Source organism: Tinamus guttatus, unplaced genomic scaffold (assembly GCF_059628265.1).
Source record: "Tinamus guttatus ecotype Peru unplaced genomic scaffold, ASM5962826v1 Tinamus_guttatus_pri_ptg000650l, whole genome shotgun sequence".
Taxonomy (NCBI): domain Eukaryota; kingdom Metazoa; phylum Chordata; class Aves; order Tinamiformes; family Tinamidae; genus Tinamus; species Tinamus guttatus.
Genome location: NW_028289184.1, coordinates 773,795 through 794,601, shown reverse-complemented (window position 1 = coordinate 794,601; position 20,807 = coordinate 773,795). Strand labels below are relative to the sequence as shown.

The following is a 20,807-nucleotide window of genomic DNA, read 5'->3' as shown; positions in this document are numbered from 1 at the left end:
CTTTAATGCTCTATATAGGCCAACTGATTTTTACCAGCTTGCACCCTCCTGTGTTAGCTTCTATTCACACATCACCTACTTTGAATGTTTGGAGTAAATCACAGAATCCTAGAAGGGCTGAGGTTGGAAGGAACCTCTAGGGACCATCCAGTCCAACCCCTGCTCCAGCAGGGACACCCAGAGCACGTGGCACAGGGTGGCATCCAGGCGGGTTTGAAGATCTCCAGAGAAGGAGCCTCCACAGCCTTTCTGGGCAGCCTGTGCCAGGGCTCTGGCACCCGAACAGGAAAGAAGCTCTTCCTCACATGGAGATGGAACTTCCTGTGTTTCAACTTGTACCCATTACCCCTTGTCCTGTCACTGGCCACCACTGAGAGGAGTTTGGCCCCATCCTTCCTGCATTCTCCCCTCAGGTACTTATACATATCCATAAATATTTTGGAACAAATCCCTGCTCTCTCTGGAGGTCTCATTCGGAATCGGCTGCCTCCTCAGCGGCAAACGTGGGTCAATGATTCCCGGCCCTGGGAATAGCTGCACAGCCACACGTAGCGCAAGGCAGAGCAGCCCCTTTTGGCTTCTAGCAGCCTGTGGCCACCCCAATAGTTTTCTCACAGAGGTTCAGGCATCACGAATTTACTGTCATTGGGCTTATTTGTCTTGGGTATTTCTTGGAGATATCCTGGAAGCAGCCTACAAATTTGCAAGACTCCACAGCCAGAAAACCAGATGGGGAGAATTTGGGCAGAATCAGGGCTGCCTTATCTCTGCCTGCTGTGAAAGCAGGAATTGTATAATCCCTGCAAAGAGGTTTCGGATTTTCTGCTTAGTAAATTCAGGTCAGTACTTCAGCTCAGTACTTCAATGCTGGTTGCTACATTAGAAAAGCTGAAGAAAGTGAGAGGAAAAGACAAAGCAAAAACTACGGAGATACCTTTCTTTCCTCAACATGTAACACAGGATGTAAGAATAATTCTGCATTTCTTGCACCAAACAGAATGAAAAAGCAATCACAACTGATTGCTGCATCATCTTGTTCAATCCACATTTGAACCTTTCCTTCTCTTTTTGCTAGTAAGGTAGGTAGAGACAACTAGCACTGCAAAGTTTGGAAATTTGATCATTTGTTTCCTGCAGCCTAAATTGTAATGGTTTCCTTTGAGGTGCAAATGTCTCAAAGGCCACTGTACATTTTATATATATATATGTCTGCATATGGTTGTCTTGGTCTTTCACCAGTGATTATGCAAGTTATCCCAAACCTTCCTTCTAAGAGAAAAGGAGTCTGGACCCTTGTAAATACTGGTTTGTTAGTGACACATCTCTTCACGTTAATGCCAAATTGACACAGGAAGCAAGCAGAGCACTGTCGAGGTGGTCACTGAATGACCGTAGATAATCAGACTAATTATTCCTGACATCTGTCAGCTGAGGATCTCAAGCATCTTACGTTAAGTCTTGCACACCATGCTGAGGAAGGAAGAAGATGCCTCTACGCTCCACTGAGATGCAGCCTCTTGTGAGGCAAGCGAGGCAGCTCCTCAGCAAACAGGAACATTCCCAGAATTTTGTGTTACACACAAGTCAATAGCAGAGCGTAGCCAAGAGAGCAACAGGACAGCAGGACAACTTCAGCCTTGAGGAGAAAATTGCATTCTGTGCCACCAAAATGCCATTATGGCAAGGAGAGGATTTCTTCACTGCAGAGACGTAGAACCTACTTATTTATTTTTCTGCCATAGCAGCTAGCTTTGGTCACTGTCCGAAGTTGGAATATTCATAAAAATGTACATCTCTTGTTACAGATATTTTAAGGTTAGCAGGAAAAGAGGATTGATTTCTGTGCAGTGAAACTGGTGGGAATTTGGTATTTTCTGGTACAGTGACAGCATTGATCTGTCCCTCAGACACAGAGCTTTACCAAACACAACTGCAAAAGAAGTAGGCGAGTAATTGTCATTACAATACTTTGCATGGACTATTACAATACACTTTGTAAGATACAATTTCTACTTATTAACTGAATTCTTTTCACCAAATCACTTCTGATGTTGGGAGCTTGTGTTCACTTGTGAGTTAAAGCCTCTGCTCTGATTCAAAAGGGCACTTTTATGCCCAAAAGTGAGATTTCAGAGTGATTATTTAAATTCTTAATATTAAGTACACTCCTAAGTGCTCTGTTGGATCACAGCCTATATTGTGGGAAAAAAGAAATGTGCAAAGTAACTGGAATACGTGTCTTATGCTATCACATGCTGACTAAGAGAAGTAAAAATATTTTGAATTATTTCCCATTTGTTCTGTTTATAAATGCCACCAGTGTAGCACAGATGTATTTGATACTGAAACCATTATCAAAAAAAGAGGTCTGCTTGGCCCAGTGTCTCCAATACTTTAAGTCAAGCTGTTGTGATGAGATCTCATGAACTGAATTTGTGGTACTAAAAGATACCTGGTGTTTCCTTATGTACAGCCAAGATAGACATTGTGAAATAAAGGGCCATATTCTAGAGAAATACGTGTGCGGAGTAACTGCATTGATTTCACCCCAGCTATTGCAGACCTCCAGCTACTCGGAAGCAGAATGTGCCCCAGTGAGGGGCAAAACCCTGTGTCAGGCGGCCAGGAGGGACCTTGAACATTTGGCAGCCCTACAAAAAATGGCTCGGTGGCCACACGTCCCTCAGAGCCACCAGCCACGCTGGCAGGCACGAGCCATGGGGCCATCACGGGCAGCGAGAGCTGGGCCTTGCTGTGGCAGAAGACGCAGGTCCCCCTTCCTCATGCACAAGGGGATTCGCCCGGGTGTCCATGTCGCACCTGGACACCTTGCTGAAAGGGGTGACACCTCCGCTGCTTCCACGCACTGCAAAGCTCTCCTGTGCCTCAGAAACACCGAGGATTTCCGAAGGTTTTACAAACAGGTCCGGCAGAGCAGGAAGGGCTGCTGTGGCGCAGGTACCCCATATGGGGCAGTCAGTGTTCAGCAGAGGCCGGGGAACGTGCGGGAACGCAGCAGGCCCGTGCGAAGGGCACACGAGAGGGTGCCCCAGGAGGCCTCAAATACTGAGGCTGCCAAGGGCCCTCCAGCAGCCGAGGCGTTTGTAGGCGTGGACCGTCCCCGCAGAGAGCCACGGGAAGGGGGCTGCGCAGGGGCTGCGCGGCCGCCACAGCCCCTCACGCCGCCACGGAGCAGTCGCTGCACCAGGGCAGCGCAGCCAGGGCTCTGGGGAGACATCGCCCGAAGCGGACAGGGAGAAGGTAACTGCGGCACCCCCGCGTCTGCCGCGTTGGCAGCCACCTGCCATCCTCCTCCTCCTCAGCACGCTCACAACTCAGCAAAACCCCACGGAGAGAGCTATACACCAGCAACAGAAGCCATTAAGACCTCAGCATGGCAGACTGCTCCCTTCCCTCTCCATGTTACAGTGAAGACTATACTAATTTTAGAGGGAAAAGACATTTTGTTCAGCTTATTATGTAGCATTTAATTTGTGAAAAATCTAAAACTGAGCATGAGTCTAACTATGAAAAGGTCACTTTTTTCTGTACGGGGTCTTCAATTTGAAAATACTGTCATTTAAAAGAGCATTGTAAGTATAACCTTGATTGCCACACTTGTAAGTACAATCTTGATAGTCTTGAAACAAAATATTTTCCTCTGCAAAAAGATTTTCCTCTGCATTTCTCAGTTTGGTTCTGCCAGACCTGTCATGAAAACTCTCCTGTCCCAGCTGTGGTTCTGAGAGGTTGGGATGGATCTCAACATAGATTCTAAGTTCATGGTGTGGCTCCAGCTGTATAGTAAACTGAGCTGAGCCGTGGCACTTCCTGCCTACAGCGCCCATCACTGCAGAGACGAGTCCACTTGTCCACACGAGACAGGGGACAGCCAAAGCGGTGGGGTCTGAAGTGTCCTGTACAGCTCCTCCCACAGCTTCATCAGACGGCAAAGCTCTGGGGACAAAGTCCCCTTCCTTCCTGCCACCACCCTCCTCCCACCACCACCAGATGCTTTTTGGCCTCCTGCAACAGGCATCAACAGAGGATGAGATGAATGTCCTTCACTAGCCGCAAGATCCCAGAGGGTGAAGGCCTCTCTTGGTCTCTCCATCCACCAGTGTTTAGCAGACAAGCCTCACAAGATTCCTCTGCCACCAGGGATGTCTTAGCCCTGCCACCTCACCTGAATGTTCCTCCAGGTCTGAGTCAGCTCAACACATGCTCTAGCCTCCTCATACTTTCTTATACTCATTTACACCTCTGATAGAATGGGGATTAATTATAATCATGCAGAGATTGTGTCTATCTATCTGACCTGTTATAACAGAAAGCAGAAGCGTTAGAAAAAATCAGTGAAAAGCAGCATATTATAAAGTCCAAAATGGATGGATGAGACACCAAGCTGTAAATGAAGGAAGAGATTTTTCAGAGCCTTCATGGCGTGGTTAGATACAGGAAGGTTGTATCTGCACAGAGCTTCTCAAACACAGATTACATATGAAAAAAAGCTACAGCATCTAAATCACTAGAGCAGATCTTAGCGAGATATATTCTGTGCTTCCAGAAAACTCAGTCTGAAAAATAATGCTCTGCTTGCTGTTGTTTGCTACTGTGTACAAGATGTGTCCTGCATCGATGTAGATAGTACATAGAAAAACAAGCAATAAAAAAGTTGAAGGACAGCCTTGTATTAATTTAAAATTAAAGCAATATAAAGATAGTAGTGTTTTACGGGAAATAGAGATTTTTTTAAGTGATCTAACTCTGTGTGAGACTTGGTGAAATTTATTAGTCTTTTCTGGAAGGTTGGGCTGTTACGAGGAGGAAGTTAAATGCATCTGGGTTGAGACGTGCCTCCTTGCATGGAAGAAGTATGAAGGTATGTGTGGAAGAAGGGTAATTTGTAGGCAATAAAGAACTCTTTCAGCTTGCAGTTACATCAGCTTCCTCGTGTCCAAACTGCCTCAAAAGATATGAGCAGACTAGGCAAGAACACAGGAACTGTCTTCTCTAAAAAGGTGCCTGGAAAAGAAAAACTCCTTTACAGAAAATTAAGCATTTACTTCTTCACCTGATCCACAGGCTCCATCTCCTCTTTTGCTGACATTTCTGAGGGAATTTCAGGAATTCAAAAGGAGTATGACCAGAAACAAGGAATGGCTACTTGTCTGGAAGTAGCTAATTTCTCCAGACCTTCTCAGAGAAAATATCCACATTATTACAAACCGATGCTATTGTGTCTTCTATCACCTCACCCAGACCCAGTCTTCAGTACTTCGCCCCAGCGTAGAGACATTCTTGAGCACTCCTGGGAAGGAGGAAAGGCAGGGGCAGAAGGGTACCAGAGTTAAGTCCCACATGCTATAAACCAAAGAAGACATCAGTAGAAACAGAGATATATAGAACAACAATTTAGCAAAGAGTTACTCAATGTGTGTGCTTCATCATAGAATTTAGGGTAGCAAATGCTTAGTGCAGTCTATTTTGCAGCTTGCCATTCCCCTCCACCATTTAGTCATTAAGATGATTAATTTACTAATACTGATTTTCATGATTTCTGTCTTTTTATTGAAAGTTTTTATATCAATTTAACTATCTTTTTTGTGTGTGTGCTACCAGCTATAATGACTAATGAGATGTGAGATTATTCTATTTAAAAGATTTTGCAATATGAATGTAAAAAGTTTTGCAAAAAAAAAAAAAGAAAAAAAAAATCCCTCATTTCATGTCACTAACTGGGAATCAGGCAGCAATCTGTGCAAAGCCAGTACGGGAGGTTTTGCAAAGCCTGGACCCAGCTGTGCAGACTCTTGCCACCTCATTACTCCTTCTTGAGGTCAGTACCCAAGTTATTACTATCAATCATATATATTTTTGCAAGATCAAGATGGTGTTTTTTTTCCCCCAAATACTCTCTCTAGACCTTTGCTTACTCTACCTGCCCTAAATAGCAGCTGCTGTGTCTTTTTGTGCTTCACCACCACTGGCTCACAGCTTTCTGATTAAAACAGTGACTGGCAGGGACAAAATCAGACATTTCTGCAGTGCCACCATCTTTGCACCTTATTTTAGCATGGCTCATGAACTCTCTAGTTATAAAGAACTGTAGGAGAAGGTGCAAATTCCAGGGTCGGTTCTGTGTCCCACAAGCTGTTCTCTGTGAGTAGATCTGTTGTAAACTCCTCTCTGTTACTGGGTCTGTTTAGGAAGTAAACATCTGTTCACATGTGAAAGGACTGCAGGACTGTGGTCCTGTTCATTAACCAGACAAGCAGATGTAAAAATTAAAAAAAAAAAAAAAAAAGGAAAAAGAAAACATTACAATGGCCTTTGCTGAAGCTGAATCTTTCAGTTCATTCTCTGCTTTCTTCCCCATCTCACCCATAGTAGACTAAGGTATAAGTTGTTGATATTAAGGAAGCCTGAAATCTTCAGCTGAAAGGTAATTGTTGTATTCAAACTTTATTTCCTAATAATTTTTAGTAAAGGTCTTCATTTTTCCTTATAGCTTCACCCAGGAACCCCCTTTCATTAACTCACAGAACCGGATACAAAGCTATAGCCTCTGAAGTTCTCACAGGTGAAGTATCCCTCGTTTGGACGGCGACGCACAGGCTCTCTCCTACTGTGGACAGGTTTCCACCGAGAGCCTGCACTGCCAAACACATCCACGCACACAGCCCCACCAGCCTCTCACTGTGTGAAGGACACATCACTTTTATGTGAAAAAAGTTGCACTGGGCAAAGAACCGCAGCAATTCAGGGCTACCTAAGAGGAGTTACAGCGCCCACCAGTTTCTCTCAGTAGTAAATTGGCTTTTAAGGTAGGTTTCAAGGCTTAACCCAATAGAGCATGCGGCACAATGCAGAACTGCTTGATGTTTCAAAACAAATTTAGTCCAAATAGGAGATTTAGGGAGGACACTCTTTGTGCGCCAAGCTGAGAAAGTTCCTCCCCGCGGGAATACCTGAGGAAGAAGCTCCGCATGAGTGCCCAGAGGAACAGTCCACGCATGAGAGCGCAGTGCCCAGGACACCCCTCCTTACCACCTTACTTGCAGGGGTGACGTTTTCTTCATGCTTGGTGGGCAGGAGTTATCTCTGAACCTTTCCCGCTCTGTGCAAAGGGATGTTCCTCCTTGTCCATACGAGCAGCAATATCTGGAGTCTCATGCGCATCCGGACCAGGCTGCTCCCTGTTCAGAAGGGGTTACGTCCTCAACCCTATGCCGAAGACGCTCAACCTTGCCCAAAAACACTCGCCTGAAGAGGCCTCCCCGGTCCCCAAAGGCGGGCCGGGTCTGCCGGGAGGGGGAGGATCCAGCGCCGTGTGCGGGTGCTCCGGGGCTGCCTGTGCCTCCTCGCTGTCCCCGTGGAGCACAGGGTCCCTGCGGAGCAGGGATCCCCAGAGCAGCAGACGCTCCGTCTCCAGCCTGCTCTTTCCGCGGGCGGGAACCGCGGGGTTCCCGCGGGAAGGGCAGTGCCTCCCGCTCGGCGCAGCCCGCCGCCCGCCGCCCGCCACCCTCGGGGCGCAGCAGGGCCCCGGCAGCGGGAGCCCCGCTCGGGCGCGAGCTCCGGGGCAGCGGCCATGGCGCGCGGCGCCGCCTCCCGGGCGCGGGGCGCGGGGCGCAGGCGCGAACGGGCGGTGCGGGGCGGGGCGGGGCGCGTCACGTGCTCCCGCCGCGGCGGCGGCGGCGGAGGCGGAGCGCGGCGGCCTGCGGGGAGGGTGTCCCGGGCGCTCGGCCGCGCCGACGGCGACCTGTCCCCCCCCCCCCCGCTCCCGGCTCGCGGCCGAGGCGGCCCCCGCGGAGCGGCGCGGCGCGGCGGCGGCACCGGCGGCAGGTGAGGGTGGCGCGGCCAGCGGCGCGGCGGCCCGCGGGGGGCGCGGAGGTGACAGAGGGCGGCGGGGCGGAAGCGGCGGCCGCGGCCCCGGAGCGGCAGCCCGGGAGCCGCGGGCCGGGCGCGGCGGCGGCGCGGCGGGGCCTGGCGGGGCGCGGCGGCTGGGCCGGGCCTGGCGGCGGCCCCCGCGGGCTCGGGCCCGGCGCCCGCCCGCAGCCCCGCGCCGGGCCCCGCCGCTCGCCGCCTCCGCGGGGCCCGGCCGCGTGTGCGGGGCGGCGGCGCCGGGCTCGTCCCGCGCCTCCGGGCGGCGCGGGCTGCCGGCCGCCGAGCGGGGACGCGGCCCTTGCGCGACCCTTCGTGTGACACCGCGGCGACGCGGGCCCGGCGGCGCTGACGTTCCGTTTGGACGCGGGCTTTTGTTCGCCCGCGTCCCCGGCTCCCTCAAACAGCAATAAAAAGCCGCACTCCCTGGCTCCTCAGCGCGCCGGGGCCTGTGCTTTGCTCGTGGAGAATCTTGGAGAACGGAGGGATCTGATTCCTCCGGCTCCTGTGGGGAAGCGGCGGCCGCACTCCTGCTGCCCTTGCCCCGGGCCGCCCGCGGGCTCTCGCCTCAGGCTTTGTCGCTTGGCCCCTTCTCCCCAGGTGCACACGCTGCGCTTCCGCGCTGCGGGAGAGCCTTCCCGGGAGAGCTTCCCGCGTGGATTCCGTCCGCAGGACATGGAGCCTCCTGTATAGATGGTTCTTGTCCAAATTGCTTTCCACTGTAGCTTTTCGGGCTGGCTCTTTATGCTCATAAAAGAAAAGCATCTCTCAGTACTTCACATAGGAAACAGCAGCCAAAAAGAGTGGGAATTTTGCATTTTTCAAAAGGGTCGCAGAGATGAGACCCACCACAGGGGGCTTCAGCCCTTCCTCGGCTACACGGAGTGTCGCGGGCTTCGCAGCGCGTCCTGCGGAGGGAGGAACAAGGATCTTGAGGCGGGTGTCCACAGCGGCCAGACACGGAGTGCTGCCGAGCGCCCAAGCGTGTGGCAGGACACCGAAGCGACAGCAACCACTGGAGAAGGGACTTTTTATGTTTTATGTTTACAAAAGTATATTAGACTTCAGATTTGGGCTGGAAACGCAATGCTGCCTGGTAGATCTCTTGAGCTCATGTCTCTGGCAAGCCTGTTCTGGAGAACTGGCAGGGAGGAGATGTCTACAATAGGCTTCCAGCTGCTGCAGTTGTCTTACACTCTTCTAGCAGAAAGAGGTTTTTTTTTTTTTTTTTTTTTTTTTTTTTTTTTTTAAGCAGGACATCTTGGAAAGCTGGACGTTCATAAACTATTTTTTTTTAATTTTTCAATTGTTTAAATACTTGGAAATTTGGAGGTTTGGAGCTAAGTTCTGATGAACAGCCTTCATATTGCCCTCTGTTTAATAGGATATGGTTAGGTATTGCCTGCCTTTACAGTGCATGTTAAATATTTTAAACTCTAAACCTAAGTTGAACAGCCTTATACTTTATTATGTTTGGGTACTTTATTGGTTGCTTTTAGCTGACAGTTGCAGTCACAGTTGAGTTGTCTAGACATGTTGCATCTGTAAGATTTGCAGTGTCAAGGGATCTGCTCCACACGATGCCCAGGAGTTCGTGGCTGGCACAGTTTCGGTGCACTGGCAGTAAGAAGGGTGGGTAGGTTCTCGGTGTGCGCCCGACGGGCAGCAGACCTGGTGTTGGGGTCTGCTTCAAAATCCTGTGGGCCCTGTTGGGACGTGCGGAGAGTCCTGGTGAATCCTGGTGCTCGCCTCCTAATGTGTAGACCACGGAACAACATCACTTAAGCTTGAAGATGTCTTGCATTGAGCAAGACGTGTTCCATGCATGTGTTCCAGCATAAGCTGTTTTTTGTTGGGCCAGTGAGGGCACTGGGGAAAAAGTAGGTAGAGTTGGGAGAGGTTAAGGGGAGGAAATGGGAACAAAAGTAATTCTAGACCAACTGGAGGCAGGGAGGATGCATCCTGAAATCGAGGTATGATGTTTTCCATCCATTAGCTAGATGACAAACATTTATCTTCACATTTTCTTTCACTGAGGCAATGGTTGCTTTGCCCCTTGTTTGATGCCCAACCCCGCTGATCTCCCCTCCTGTCCTGACACCACCAGAATAGGTCTCTAATGTCCTTCTGCAGTGTCTTATCTGTTTAGATAACACACGCTTGAGTCGGAGGGCGCGTTCCTTCGCTTGTTCAGCTGCACGGCTGAACGCTGAGGCTTGGGGCAAGGTGGTGTTTGGAGCTCTTGAAACTCTCTTGCCTGCTGGCTTGGCTAACTAGGAGGAAGGAAAAAGCATAGCTGTTTGGGGAGCTCTGGTAGAGAAAGGAGTTGCTTACTGGACTCCACAACTTGAAAGAACTGTCATCTTTTGGGGACTGGGAGGACTTTTGCCATCTTCGCCCGCTGGAGTGAGTAGTTCCAAAGCGTAGGCGTGTGCAGGGGTTGGGTCGGCGTGTGCAAAGCTGTGAAGCACCACAGAAGGCGGCTGCCTCAGCTAAATGCTTATGCCTTTAAGGAAACCAATAGTTCTGCACAGAAAGTTGCCTATATTGATTTGTATGTGTGGGAGTCTGAATTTTAAGGTTATAGTCTTAGAAATGCCTGAAAGGGACGGATCTAGCTGGCTTCTGCCAGCCGCGTGCTGTGGAAGTGCTCTCTGGAGACTCTAGTTTAAAGGTGCTCTTACAAAATACGCGTCTCACTTCATAGGAGCAGGCAGCAGTAACACGTCGTGTTTTGGTGGCTGCGAGGAGTGTGCGTGGGTCTTTGCGGCTGCCCTGTCCAGTCTGTGCATCGTAGGTTTGCCAGAAAGCACCAGGTTGACTGGTGATTAGCTGGTTCTTTATAGCAGTGGTGACAATAAATAAGACCTCAGTTCTGCTAAAAGCCTGGAGTGGCAGAAAATGTGCTGCAGATTCCTTATTGGGTCAGGAAAACCTCAGAACAAGCTTGATCAACGGCAGCAATGCATACGTCGTAGCGTGTCATTTTGGTCAAGGGAATGGTTCTCCTTGACATTAATTACTCTTAAGCTGTTTGTGGTCACTTGAATCTTCTCTTCATACTTTAGAACATTTTAGTAAAAGTAAAAAACTTGTCACAACATGCACAATGAATGGGTTGCCACTTAAAAATGATTTTTTTCATAGCCTCTGGAAAACTAAGATAAAATGCAGTTTCTTGTCAAGGTACATCTGATTTTAAGGAATTTCTCCTTTTATGTCTTTACTGATTGTTCGACTTCAGTTAAAATTTGTGCTGGATTTCTAATCTTGCTTCTTTTTTCAAGCAACACTGATCAAGTCATTTAGCTGTAGTCAAAATAAAAGGTGGTGGCTCAGGTGGAGGGTTGTCCACCAGTGTGACTTGGCACGAGCTGAGCAGTTTCAGCAAAGTTTGTGAAACTTTAACTAATGCTCCATGAAGCAATATGCTATCAAAATACATCAAGTTATCATATGCAGAGGCCATAGGCATTGCAACAAGCTGTTGCTTCCTCCTTTTCAGAAGCAATCGCCTTTAGACATGGAGATGAGCAGAATAATATGAATAGTAATGAGTAATTCTGTATTAGGTTATAGTGGTAACTTCTTGTATTTTAAAATATGCAGAGGTCGAAAAATTGTTAGTGATTCTTTGAGTGCTATGAAATGTGTATGGAAGAAGTGCTGGCTCCTGCTGCTGCCCTGGGACAGGTTCCTGGGAATCCCATTAATTCCCTTCTCATTGCTGGGGTGGCAGAAATGCAAAGACTAGGGCACAACACGGAGCCTTTTCCAGGGTTTTCACCTTGTTGAAGAGATGAAGAGAACACATTTCAGCTTTGCCTTTGCATGATATCCCCTCCTGTGCTTCTGCGGTTTATTTTGGGAGGTCGCCTGCTCAGCTTTGGTGAGCATGTAGGTAGGAGACTTCTTTGGAAAAAAAGAAGATAGAAAAAAATCACGATCCGAGGGGCTGTGTTTCCTTTCTGCTGAAGCCATTGGCTTTTATGCTCTGTTCTCATTAGCTTGAAAGGTCGGCGGGCAGCTCCAGAGCCTGGGAACGGGAGCAGGTCCCGCTGGCGGGGTCCCGGCTCCCCATGTGCGGCATCTCCGGTGCCAGCGTCTGAGGTGGCAGCGCAGACCCATGGGGACTGCAGCGAAATAGGTGTCTCTGGAGCAAACTGCATGCCACTTGGGCCACGTTCTCTTTCCTGAAGACATCAACTAGAATAAAAGATTAATTTCATCTGTAGGTGTTTTTTTTACCTTACGGAGACAGGTGGATTTTACTGTAAAACGATATATTGAAAAATCGGTATATTCACCACGTTATGTTCAATTCTTTTGCTATTTTGCATCCTTGCAGACCTAGTTTATCTGATGACACGTGATGTTTTTCTTTCAGGATTGAACTTTTGGGAGTTACTGTTCAACAATGTTTGCCAGTCTGGAATTAATTGGAGAGCTGTTGCGTGACATGAAAGACTGAAGTTGTGGAATTCATTTTGGTAGGTAAAAGTGTGATGCATATGGATATCTCTTGTTCTTATGTGTTCTTGCTCTACCTGTGGACTAATAGGTTCTTGTCTTTAAGTAGCTGGGCAGCAGTTAGGCTGCTTTCTTAGTGTTATCGATCTTTAATCCCAGAGTTTGAAACTGAATAAGTTTTAAATTACTGGAACGTGGGACTGGCTAGGATTTTTCTGAGGAATTTGTGCTACATGTCTAAGTTTATTTTTGAGTTTGTTTTTAGTGTGTGTGTATTTTTTTGTTTGTTTTGTTTTTGCTTTTACATTCAATCTAGTTATGTAGCATGATGATATTTTGATGATATTTAGGTTTTATAGCTAGTGCATTTAACAAGTAGAATTTCTTTAAATTGGGTATTTAAAGAAAGCGTCTTCAGCGGTACTGTGACAATGACAAACTCAACCACCCCCATCCTAAAAAACCTTTACGGATACCTTTAACCATTCTGTTACTGGCACCTAAAAGGGAGGAAGGAAGCATGTTCCCAGTCATCTTATGCAAAATATGCTTCTTCTTTTCCAGATTTATTCCTTTTAAATTGATTGAGCTGCGGCGGGGTGGAGGGATTGCTCTGTATTTGCTCTGAGGGGGTGTATGTGCTGTTGTGGTGTCAGAGGTGAAAATGTTTATTCCCCATTTACAGACATGGAGGTAGTGCTTGTAAATCAGTGACCTGTGTCTCAGAAGGCCTCGCAGGAGCGCGTGGGCCAAGCCGGGCTGTAACTTCCTCGCCTTCCTTAGTGCAGCAGTGGGAAGGCAGCAACACAGGACAGCTCCACGTTCTGGTTGACAGACAAATTGCCGTGGCCCAAACTGCCATGACCTCAAGTTTGGGTCAGTTGAGCTGATTTCGGGATGAAAACAGCAAGATATTGTCACTGTTTTTTGGTGGTGTTTTGTTTTTCCCTCTCTGGAGACCCCCCGATGCTGCCTCCTGACTTTCCCAGGTCCGCCTGCTCCATCGCGCTATCACTGACTCTCTTTTTCGGTTTGGACACTTCAGTGTTTGTGATTTTTCCCCCAGCCCATCTTGCAGGAGCGTAGCTCACTTTTACTCCTTTGATAGATAACCAACATTTTGGTTATCAGTGTCTTATCTAGCTTCTTGTCTCCAGCTCTGTTACTTAAGTTGCACAGTTCTAATAATTAGGCTGCATTAAATGAAGCCAACTTTCTCATAAATAGGCGTAAGGTGTTTTTTGTGCTGCTATGGCCTGGCCCAGACTGGCTGTTCCTAAGTGGCTGCTGTTTTATAGCATTGGGCTTGCTGTCCATCTCCAGAAACAGTTGTGTAGTAGGGAATAGTAAGTTGGAAGCCGCATTTATTCTTTGAGCAGAAGAGACAGAACTGCGTGGTTTAATTCAAGGATGATTCCTGCTCATCAAAGAGACTGTCGTAGCCTGCTGGAAAATAATCAAGTCCATAGGAATTATCGCGTGCCCAAAGTTTGACGTGTGTGTTTAGGCAGAAAGCCTCCCGTCTCTCTGTAGAGGAGCGTTGCGTGGAGTCCCTGCGGATCACGGTCCTCTGCCAGCTCCTGATTTATGGATGTCAACCTTGTAACCAGGTGATTACAGAATTTGTTAGTGCGGAGGATGCAGCTGGGATTCATTTGGTTCTGCAAGGGGAGTTGAGCTGCGCTCTGCCTGCAGAGGATAACTTGGCAAGTGATTCCTTCCGGGGGTCAGAGCCGAGACAAATCGGGGCCGAATGCAGGAATGTGACTGAGAGGGAGGGAAGGGAGATGGGTATCAGAAACATCCTGGAGGAGCATAATGCCTCTGGGAGAAACAAGGAGGATTCCACTTTTATTTTTATATATTTCGTAATTCCGAGAATGTTTTGAAAGGTTTGTGCTTTTGCAAAGGAGAGAGCTTTTTAGTGCATGGTAGGAATTGTCGGAAAATCCCCATGGTTCCTGATGGAAACGAAACACTCTCTTCCCTTCCAAATAATTGTGCTTTTTCAATCTTCATCATCTGTGTACTGAACCGCGATTTCTTTCTGTGAAAATCTCATGCACAATTTTTAGATAAAGTGTTTTGTGTGTAACTTTTCTCAGAATCCATCGTCGTGTTTCACAGGCTGCTGGCGCATTCAATGCACAGAGTGGCTGTGCTCTAAGGAGATTATTTGTATAGAGAGAATTAGCTCATGGTTAGGATAAGCAGGTCACCCACGGCCCAATAACTTCTATGTGAAAATCAATTCCATCAGCTTTTCCCAGGAAGTCATTAATGGTCTTTGGAGCATTTTTGCCTCCTTTCTCTGGCATGACCTTGTGGCGCAGACTTAACTTCATTTTAAACCTGAGCTCTCAATTAAAATGTACGAGACAGGAGTCCTGGTGCTGCACAGGATGAAGAGAGTGGCTATACGTAAAATAGATGAGGTGGCATTAATGAGTAAGGAACTATCTACGGTGGTGTAGGGTTGCAAACGGAGGGAAAAAGTCCAATTTTGTAAAACTGCTCTGCAGAAAGTGTGTGCATAGAGACGGGATGTAGAGCTGGGGCTGCCCTGTGCCTTCCGAATGCTTGTTCCTTCCCTTGTCATATTGTACCTGCAGCAAAGCTAAGCGAGTATGGGAATGGCACAGACCCGAACCTAAGCTTTTCCCATGTACTTAGCATTAAAAAAACATTTTTTTTTCTTGCTACTGTCTTGCAGTAGCAAGAAAACTGCAATTTGTCTTTAATCTCTGACTTGTGGTTTTAATTTGTGGTGGGAACTTGAACCTCTGCCAGAAAAACAGCCTGGATCCCCTGCTGGGGTATGTCATCCTCGGCGGAAAGGTTTGGTGGATCGCTCGGAATACCGTGACAGCTTCAGGTTTAGGAGAGCCTGAGAATTCCACGTGTTCAAGTGATTTGGTTGTGTCAGGGGTGGTCAGCGCTGCCTCCTGCTGTAGCTGGTTTCGGTTCTTTCACTGATGCTTAGAAAGCACGTGCTGTGGAAGACAAAGCTGTCACCATCGTGAAACTTGTCCGCTCCTCTTGTAGCAGCTTGTGCTGAAGTCAAAAATGTGGAGCTTGGCCAAATGTGGGTATTGTTCAATGCAGATACAGGGCTAAGTTTTATCTTAGGTTGTTCTTCTATACAGATAACATCTTAAATAACTCTCATGATGTTGACTGAAATTATTGCAAGGTCTGGAAACTTCGTGAAGTAAAAACCACCTAGTGCATGACTTCATTTGCCGAATTCATTCATATCTAAACACAGCAGCAGTGTATGGAGTGGGTGGTTGTAGGCATAGGCATTTGTAGGGGAGACAAATTTCATGTTGTAATATGTTTAAGCAGCTGAAAACACCTAGTTTTTTACAAATGCAATATGCACAGAGAAGGCATAGAAAGCAAAGAAGAATACCGATGATTTCCTTGGATGTGAGTTCTTGTCAACACTAACTTTTCCTTAGCAGGAGTGGGTTGTGGCTTTCCTACAGCTCTTCTAGGTAAAGAAGTGTCTGTAACACCTCTAGGCCCTAAAATGAAACTGGGAGGAGTTCCCTCTATCTTCCTGTAATTAAAACTTTGCTGTAAAGTTTACAGTCTTGGCAGCCGGGCGTTGTAGACTGCCTCCTGGGTGCCTGATTGTGCTGGCTTTGATACGGAGGTGAGTGTAACCCATCCTTCTTCTCTCCCTCCCTCTCCCTTGTAAACAGGTATCTTTTAGTCAACTGGAAACTTCAACTTCTTTGAACTGTGCATAGGAAGATTGTGTCAGGAAGCAGCTTTTGTTCTAGTGGACCAACCGCTTGGAGACTGCAATGGCTACAGTTTACACCACCACCCTGTTTGTCTCTCGGACCCTGGTATTGGGTCATCTGGTAGGTTTTTGACAATAATAATGGCTTGACCTCAGATGTAGTTGTCAAGGTATTTGTATGCTGCATTTATGATTTTTTTTTTTTCCTTAAAAGCATCTTCTCAATATCTGACTGGCTTGCATTGTTGGAAACAATGGTTTTGGATGATCTATGTACCTTAAAAGATACATGTACCTCCTTGTACTCCTCAACGATGGAAGATTTGGAGGTGGATTTTGATTCGGGACTGGAGGAAGATAAACTGAAGCAGGAGACTGCTTCTGAAGACTCCACCATCTTCGTAGCCTTTAAAGGAGATATGGGGGATAGAGACTTTGAGCAGAAACTCAGTGTCATACTGGAGAACGTGCCTGGCCTTTTACACATGGGTAACATACTTTTTTGTCATTTTTCAGCTGTCCTCAAAATATCTAATTATGTGCTAAGGGGTTTTGTTTGGGTTATTCTTGTGGAATTCTTGCTGAATCAGGACCTGTCCTTCTAGGAGGCTTATATTATCATTTAAAACTATGATTTCATTACTGAGTTGGTTTATTCCTATTGGATTCCTATTTTGCTTTTGTTCTCTTCCATTTCCGTCCATCATACACTCCTCTGTTGTACAAAGCTAAAGCCAGGCTTGCCCAAACAGGCAGAGTTTTGTGCCACCTGCTTCCCCTCGTGCTCGGAGCCCCTCTGTGCTCCAGCTGTGCCTGGATTTGCCATGAATCCCCTGGCCAGGGCAGGACGTTGCAGCCCCGGCCGCGGTGCTCACTTGGCCTCTGAGGTTTGTGTCTGCTCGCGCCGTTGTGCCTGCCCAAAGCTAGAGACAGGTACCTCCTGCTAGTGAGCGATAACAGCATTTGGGGTCAGTGACACCTTTTATAAACACATCTGTCTATGGAAGAGAGTATCAGCACCCTTGTAACAGGGGCTCGTCAGGATTAGCTGTAGCATTTTGGGTTTGTAGCCTTGCTTAGGTGAGTACAACCTTGCTCAATACACGGCAGTTGTTTGGCGCAGGGCGCAGTTTTGTGGGGGTTTGGGCCTGTGTGTTGGGATCAGCGATGTGTTCCCTCCCCACTCCAGCCTCCCTAGCACTGCTGCGCATCTCTGCTTGGATGATGGATGCAGGATAATGAACTGGCAGGTTCATTAGGGTAATATCTTGCCGTTAGTGCAGTTTTCTACAGAAGCAAGTGACCCAGTAAGGCACAGCAACCACAAGTGCAGTGGGCAGAGGGGTCACAGCAGCCAGATCAGCATCCGGCTTGGCTATAACATGTCACGTAATTGCAGGCTGAAAATGCCTGTAACTGCTGATAGTCTCTGCTGTTTGTGAAGCGAGCAGTTCCCAAGACCTGCAGTCTGCCCTACCAACAAATTGCTCTTCTATTTCATGTTTTTACTGTGAAATCACAGAGTGCAGTGAAGCATCAATGCTGCAGGCAGGTAATCTTTGTGTTTAAAGAAAGCCAATTCTTTCTGGATTTGGATTTTAAAACGTTTATTGCGTTGTTTCACATCCAATACTGGAAATAACCTTTTCATTTCAGAAAGAGATCTATGACTCTTCCATAAGCAAATCAAATTCCTAGATCACTTTGTTCTTTTCTTTCCATTTTGTCTAAATTTAGTTGTATCTGGCTTCAGTTGTTGGGGTGTTTGCCATTATCTCTCAGGGGAGCTTAAAAAAAAAAAAAAAAAAAAAGCTAGGATAAGACAAAAACCCTGAAGAAATCTAGCTGCCTTGAGTTGTATGTTATAACTGCTTGCCAGAACACATGAAACTAGCCTAGCTGTGATGTCAAAGGCTGCGCAGCGCCACTGCGGTCAAGCGGCGTGCTGCTTGCGTGGGAGCGCGTCCAGCCCACGTCTGTGGGGAGGCATCTGCACACGGCCTGTTACAAACATTAATGGTAGCGTTCATGGATCGTTCAAACCCCAGCCGAGAAAGCACAAAAGAAAATCTTAATGCTGTATTAGTTTGAAAATGATCAACGGGACAAGTTAGTTAAACTAATTTGGAGCAAAATGGGATATTCCGAATGTAGGGTTGTAATGTACAGTTGTATTGGGGAGATCTAAAACCATCTTGGAAGGCACAAGAAGAAAAACTCTGCTGCTGATATCTAGAAATACCAAAATTGGTGATACCATTTTTGGATATTAAAAATTGGTCCATTAATAAGATTAAATATAGGGCCATTGAAAGATGCAAAGACTCAATTCTTTGTATCCAGATACGAGAAGATTTCAAATTAGTCCTGTCACCTTTCCAGCCAAAGACTGTTCATAGACAGAAAGAGAAAACGTTTAACCCTGCTCCCAGTGTAGCTGCAGGGCCCCCCTGTGTCAGGAAAGTACAAGAGATTCCTGGAGGGAATTGCTGCTCTTAGATGTGACGCTGTTCAGAAGCAAGTAATAAATGAGCTTAATTGGTCCAGTGCTGTGGAAGAGGTGGGCGAGTAGAGTTTGGGCCCAGGTATGTTTATTCAAAAAGCTAAACTGCATGTTTTTAAACTGGTATTAGTGATTTTATTTAAAATCATTCTTAACTGCATTTCACAGCAGTATTTTGGTTAGGTGCCAATTCAGACAGTTACACAGCTGATGTACCAAGAGACACTCGTGTCGCATAAGCTTTCGAGGGCCTTCAGCGAAATGGTGAACACACCTGTGAGAAAAAAAAATCTAAGCAATAGGCTCGGGACTGGCCTTCTACAAAAAGATGGTTTCACAAGTATCTTGCAGAGAGAGTTCAAGAAGGAGGGTTTCATTCCTGTGGTTTTTTTTCCCCATATATCTAACAAATTTATGAAATTTGCTTTATTAGGTTTTCGCGTATCTTTTCGAAGTAGCTTATCCACAAAGTATTCCAATTCTGAGTAACCTGATCAAGTGATTTGTTTTGGCTGTGGAATATTGGCTATCTGTTTGGAAGCTCTTCTGTTGCTAATTTTTGAGAAATAACTGAAGTGTCTTGGCTGCACGTCCGTGCTGGAGAACTCTTCTGTCCCCAAGATTAACCCTCGATATTTTCAAAGCCAAATAACTGCCTCATTCTTTTCTTTTGTGCTTTTTTTACCCAAGTTATCTCATTGATACTGATTTGAATAATGACCTTGCAGTGACTTTGGCTCTTTTTCTTTTAAGAATCCAGCAAGTTGAAACTGCAGAAGATAGAGCCTTGGAACAGCGTTCGCGTGACGTTTAATATACCCCGGGAAGCTGCAGAGCGGCTGCGCATTTTGGCTCAGAACAATAACCAACAGCTTCGAGACCTGGGAATCCTCTCTGTTCAGATTGAAGGTATTTTGCACCTCGTTTCTTTGTAAAGATACTAAAGTTATTCTGGGTGTGCTGAAATTTAAGTATAGACAATAAGTGATTTTGTGTACTTGGTTGACGTTGCAAAGCTTCTAGCAGTAATTTGGGGAGTGATTTTAATGAAAAGGTAAGTCAAAGCAGTGGTTTTATTCTTTCAAGATATATGTTGTGATTTAAAAATGACGAAAAATTCCCTGATCGTGAAGAAACTTGGTGAGGTTTTTCTGAGTGTCATTGGGAAATGTACCCTAAGGTTTTTTTTTTGGTTGGTTTTGTTTTTTCTCCCCAATTGTTTGATATGAGATGATTTTCCTCAAAGCAAATTCTCTGTGAACTTCACAGTTAACGTAGAACCCTGGAAAATTCTTCAAGTTGATGCCTGAGGTCCTGTAATTCTTGTAACGATGTTTGCTTTTCTTACCTTCTCCGGTACAGTTTTAAGGGTGTTATGATGCATAACTGTATTTCTCTTCTAAATATATTTTCTGGGTAACATTTGGCCTTCCTTTCTTTATACCTTTTAAAATGTACTTTTGCGAATGTGTCTGTTCTCCTTTCCTGAATATCATTCCGTTCTGCAAATTGTGTATTTCCTTTAGGGGAAGGTGCTATCAATTTAGCTTTAGCTCAGAATAGAAGTCAAGATGTCCGGATCAACGGGCCCCTCGGAGCAAACAATTCCATCCGGATGGAAACGGGATTCCCCTTGCAGGGGGGCCAAGGTAAGTTCCTTTTTCTTTTTTCTTTTTTTTAGTTATTTATCTTTATGCACTTCATAACCTGTAATTAAGCTTAATCATATAACTTAACTGCTTAATATATCCTTTGTTAGCAGAGGTATAATTGTCATTTTAATTCATCTGTGTCCTTGCTTCTGTGCAGTCAAACCATGTCCCGTATCATGTAAAGTAAATGGCTGGCTGCGTATCTTCTTGCCAACAGTTGAATCATATCTGTATATACACAAACACCTCTCTATATGTGTGTGTGTGTGTGTTTTTTTTTAAATAAAGACTGTAAAACTCTCATGAACATACTAAGGTGAATTTGCTTTGAAATCTCAACAAGTTATCACAGCACCGTTTTGTATTTGGGCATCTCTATGAAAATGAGCATAAGCCTTTATATAGTGTACATATAAGGGATTTCAAATAAATACCTTATTAATTTGGGGAAGGAGAGGGCACTGTCATTGCTGTTGGTCTCCTGTTTTCAGTAAACCTTTGAGGTCAGATGGAGATCTGATTGTGCACTTTTTGAATATAGAGA

General features: G+C 46.3%; 1 protein-coding gene across 1 annotated transcript in view; it reads left to right on the top strand.

Moving 5' to 3' along the window:
- The first annotated feature begins 16,101 nt into the window (after nt 1-16,101).
- Nucleotides 16,102-20,807, top strand: part of NCOA6 (nuclear receptor coactivator 6) — a 30,780-nt gene continuing 26,074 nt past the window's right edge. The window contains exons 1-4 of the mRNA XM_088536039.1: nt 16,102-16,229; nt 16,323-16,597; nt 19,365-19,520; nt 20,138-20,260. Of these exons, the coding sequence (XP_088392165.1) occupies nt 16,363-16,597; nt 19,365-19,520; nt 20,138-20,260 (514 nt within the window). The 5' untranslated portion in view covers nt 16,102-16,229; nt 16,323-16,362. The remainder of the gene's footprint in view (nt 16,230-16,322; nt 16,598-19,364; nt 19,521-20,137; nt 20,261-20,807) is intronic.